We start from the raw sequence: 4,389 nt of genomic DNA, 5'->3' as shown, positions 1-4,389 counted from the left end.
TCTTGTCTGGTACCTTATTTGACTTTGGGAGACTAATTGTTCATGTCCACGCAAGTACTAAATTATAATAACAATTCAAATTTTCCTTGTTTTAAGTCTCAGTTTCCTTCCAGAGAGAATATCAGTGTTGATATATTTTGATTAGAGTGTAACAATTGATATTTACTTCACAACTATTATCTAAGATAAAGAAGTCTCTAGTAAACCATCCATACCTGACAATACTAGAAACTTCGAATTAAATATAGTGATTCTTTAACAAACAGATAATTTTAAACCATTTCCTGAGTACACACGACATCTAAGTTGCATCATGTTGGCCCCTCTTGTACTACTTTGCTTTGCATTTCTATGCAGTGCTTTGGAGTATTAGAGGTGCTATAAGAAAATACCCCATAAAGCTCACCATTGTAGTTACTCTGGATCTAGAGAAGAGTGTGATATACCATATGTCCAGATGCTATCCTCTTAGAAGATCCCAGTGAAGGAACTTCTCTCCAGTTGTCAACTAGGAAATAGTTGTGTAGGTATTAGAATTTAAACACTAGTTCAGTTTCTTTCCAAGTTAGTTGATAGAGGCCTGCAGCTACTTTTTCCGAGTGTATGGCACATAGGTTTATTATATTACTCATTACTATCCTTCTTATCATACTGTCTTACCCACTGGTACAATTTCAACAGTGTTGGGAGAGAAAATTCTTATCTCTGTTTTCTTGTTGACCTAGAAATAGGCAATTCCATTCTTCTCATCTGTGTAACCAAATATGGAAAAAAGAATTTCTATCCTTTAGCACACCATATCTGCCCCCCCCTTACAGAAGGAGAAATTGACCTAATTGATGAGAACTGTTACTGCCCCACATTCTCTAGTAGAAATCATCCATGCTTACTATGCTCACTTCATAGTCTTTAATTTTACATGTTCTAATATTGTTAAGGTCCCTAATCCCAGGAGAGAAATATTCTTAGATTAGGGTCCAGAGCCTGCTTTCTTAAAGATAGGTCTTGTCAGTTTCCTATACTTCTGTTCTGAATGTGACTACATAATACAAGCCTGTTGTCCTAGTTCATGTAACTTTCAATAACTAAATGTGGATACTGTAGGTATATTCTAAGCAAGTGATAACTAAGTTCTAGATATGGGTGGGTAAGATTAAAAAAAAAAAGACCCAGTTTTACTTCAGAACTAAATTGTGTTTTCTAGCACAATTTACCAGAGGTGATGTTCAGTTGTCAACTGGTTAACCAGTTCTTGTGTGTAGTCCACTCAAAATTATGTACAGGAAGTGAGAAAATTGGTGAAATGAAAGCACAATGACCCCCTAAAACTGTTTTAGACAGTTTACTATATCTTTGAAAGTAATTTTAAAACCTTTTTGAAGACTATCCAAAAATCATTCCCATTCACTGTCGCAGCAAAATCAATAAAATATCGAGGAATAAACCTGACCAAAGAAGTGAAAGACTTGTATACTGAAAACTGTGAGTCACTATTCAAAGAAATAGAAAATGATACAAAGAAAGGGAAAGATATCCCATGCTCATGGATTGGAAGAGTATCATCAAAATGAATATTCTACCCAGAGCAATACACAAATTCAATGTGATACCCATCAAAGTCCCACCAAATTTAAGAAAGAACAAGAATTAGAATTATCTAGAACCAGAAAACAAAAATCATCAAAACAGTCTTGAGGAAAAGAAACAAAAATGGAGATATCACACTTCCAGATCTCAAATTATACTATAAGGCCACCATAGTTAAAACAGCCTGGCACTGAAACAAAAATAAGTAACACAGATCAGTGGAAGAAAATTGAAAGCCCAGAACTAAACCCCCACACCTATGGACATCTAATTTTTGATAAAGGAGCCCAAATTATTAAATGGAGGAGGAGGATCTCTTCAATAAATGGTGCTGGGAAAACTAGGTTGAAATATGCAGAAGAATGGGACTGAACCACTTTATCTCACCAGAAGCAAAAGTCAACTCCTGGATGTTAGACTATCAAATACTTAGAGAAAAACATTGGTGGAACACTTTCCCACCTAAACCTCAAGGACATCTTTGATAATACAAATCCAATTGCAATGGAGACTAAAACAAAAACAAATCAATGGACTACATCAAATTGAAGAGATGCACAGCAAAAGAAACCACCACCCAAAAACAAAGAGGCCCCTCACAGAATGGGAGATCTTCACATAACATACATCAGACAAGAGACTAATAGTCAAAATATACAAAGAGCTCACCAAACTTAGCAACAAAAAAGCAAATGATCCCATCCAAAAATGGACAGAGGATATGAACAGAATATTTACTACAGAAGAGATCCAAAAGGCTAACATGAAAAATTGCTCCAGGGAAATGCAAATAAAGACAACATTGAGATACCACCTCACCCCTGTGAGAATGTCATACATCAAAAATGACAGCAGCAACAAATGCTGGAGAGGTTGTGGGGACAAAGGAACCCTCTTGCACTACTGGTGGGATTGTAAAATTGGTCCAACCCCTGTGGAGAGTAGTCTGGAGAACTCCCACAAAGCTAGAAATAGACCTCCATCTGACCCAGTAATCTCTCCTAGGGATATATCCTAAGGACTCCATAAAATCCAACCAAAAAGATGTGTACACCTATGTTCATAGCAGCACAATTCGTAATAACTAAAACCTGGAAGCAACAACCCAGGTGCCCAACAGATGCATGGTTGAGAAAGCTTTGGTATATTTATTTACACTACACAGCTTTTAAGAACAATGAGCCCATCTTCTCTGACCCATCTTGAATGGAGCTAGAAGGAATTATGTTAAAGTGAGCTAAGTTAGACAAAGATGAGTATGAAATGATCCCACTCGTAGACAGAATTGAGAAAGAAAAACAGAAAGGGAAATTCAAAACAGAATCTGACTGAATTTAAAGTATTGCACCAAAGTAAAAATCTTGGGGTGGAGGGTGAGGGTAGATGTTTAGCTTCACTTGGGCGGGGTGGACGGGGCGGGGGCAGATTCAGCGACACAGACCTTGGATGGTGGACATGGTTAATATACACTACTATTAACTTACAGTCTCACAAATAATTATTTAATTAATATGAGAGGGGAAGAATGGATTGAATGTCTCAAACTTTTTGATGCATAGACCATAGGCTGAGTATATGGTTCCTTCAATCTAAGCACTTAAGACTTCAAACTGGTAATCAGGTTGAATTTTAACAGTGGGCTCAAATTGTTAATACATTTCTAATAATGATTTGTTCTTTGAAATATTGTCTCCAAAAAGCTTAGACCAGGGAGAACAGCAGCAACTGGTGGCGTTACTTGATAAGATACAGATATATATATAAAACAGCATAAATTATGGTGAGGTCTTGTATGATACAGCAAATACTAACAATGGGGTTTTCAAAGTTAACCCAATTGCCAAATAGTTTGGTTATAGCAATAACTATCTATTGCCTTTTCAAACCCTAAGACAGCAGGAACCTCCCACTTCCTCTATAAAGCCCATATTTCCCCCAATCCTGGAACCTCTAGGGTGGGGCTTATTTTCCTGCTTGCTTCTCTCAATCCATACCAAATGATACTGTTATCTGCTGATCCCAACCTAATCAGTGCAACCAGTACCACCTCAGCTTGCTTCACTTCCGACTGTCCAGAGATGTCAGGCATGGAATGTCAACTCTTCAGCTTCATTACTCTGGTGACACCTTTCCTAGTTCAGGACTCCTTAACTCCATTTCAAGTGGTGCACTTCTTAACCTCAAAACCTAAATATAGATCAGGTCCCATGAGACAGGTCATAAGTTAGGGGAAAATACACACCTTAAAGCAAAAGTGCACAATAATTTGCAGTGAATCAATAAATGAAGCAAGAAAATAGAAAGAACTAAAAACACACCTTAAAGTACCTAATGAAACAGTTTGTGCCTAGGTGCCCTCCTCACCTGCCTTCTATTACACGTCCCCCAATCACTCTAAAGCTAACCGTATCAGACAAGGATAAGGACTACAAAAGCTAAATAAGGGCAAGAGACTTGCATACTTTAATGATGACTCTTTAGTCACTATCAAGCCACCCCATCACCTGGGGCCCTCGTCAGGGACCCCTGGGCTTCCCAAACAGACATGATGGACCTAGACCTCTTAACACATCCCTCTTTCCGCTGTCACTGGTCATCTCCATCAGGAACAACATAATGGACCCCTTTGTGGGCTCCTATAGGACCTTGCCTTCAATATGGATCAATAATGGTAGGGAATGTTCCATTCTCCAAAGGGAGGTTGGACAACATACTCTACCTACTACCTGAGGAAGATGGGTCCCGAAATTAGTGCAGCCTGGAGTGTTCGTAGCCATGACCACAGAATGTGAGCTCAGACCT

General features: G+C 38.3%; 1 protein-coding gene across 1 annotated transcript in view; it reads right to left on the bottom strand.

Moving 5' to 3' along the window:
• ART3 (ADP-ribosyltransferase 3 (inactive)) overlaps positions 1-4,389 on the bottom strand; it is an 84,615-nt gene that overhangs the window by 8,896 nt on the left and 71,330 nt on the right. Inside the window, exon 9 of the mRNA XM_060187889.1 lies at positions 407-508. Coding sequence (XP_060043872.1) covers positions 426-508 — 83 coding nt within the window. The 3' untranslated portion in view covers positions 407-425. The remainder of the gene's footprint in view (positions 1-406; positions 509-4,389) is intronic.

The sequence above is a fragment of the Erinaceus europaeus genome, chromosome 3 (assembly GCF_950295315.1).
Source record: "Erinaceus europaeus chromosome 3, mEriEur2.1, whole genome shotgun sequence".
NCBI lineage: Eukaryota > Metazoa > Chordata > Mammalia > Eulipotyphla > Erinaceidae > Erinaceus > Erinaceus europaeus.
Note: the sequence above shows the minus strand (reverse complement) of the source record. Positions and strands in the feature narration are given on the sequence as shown.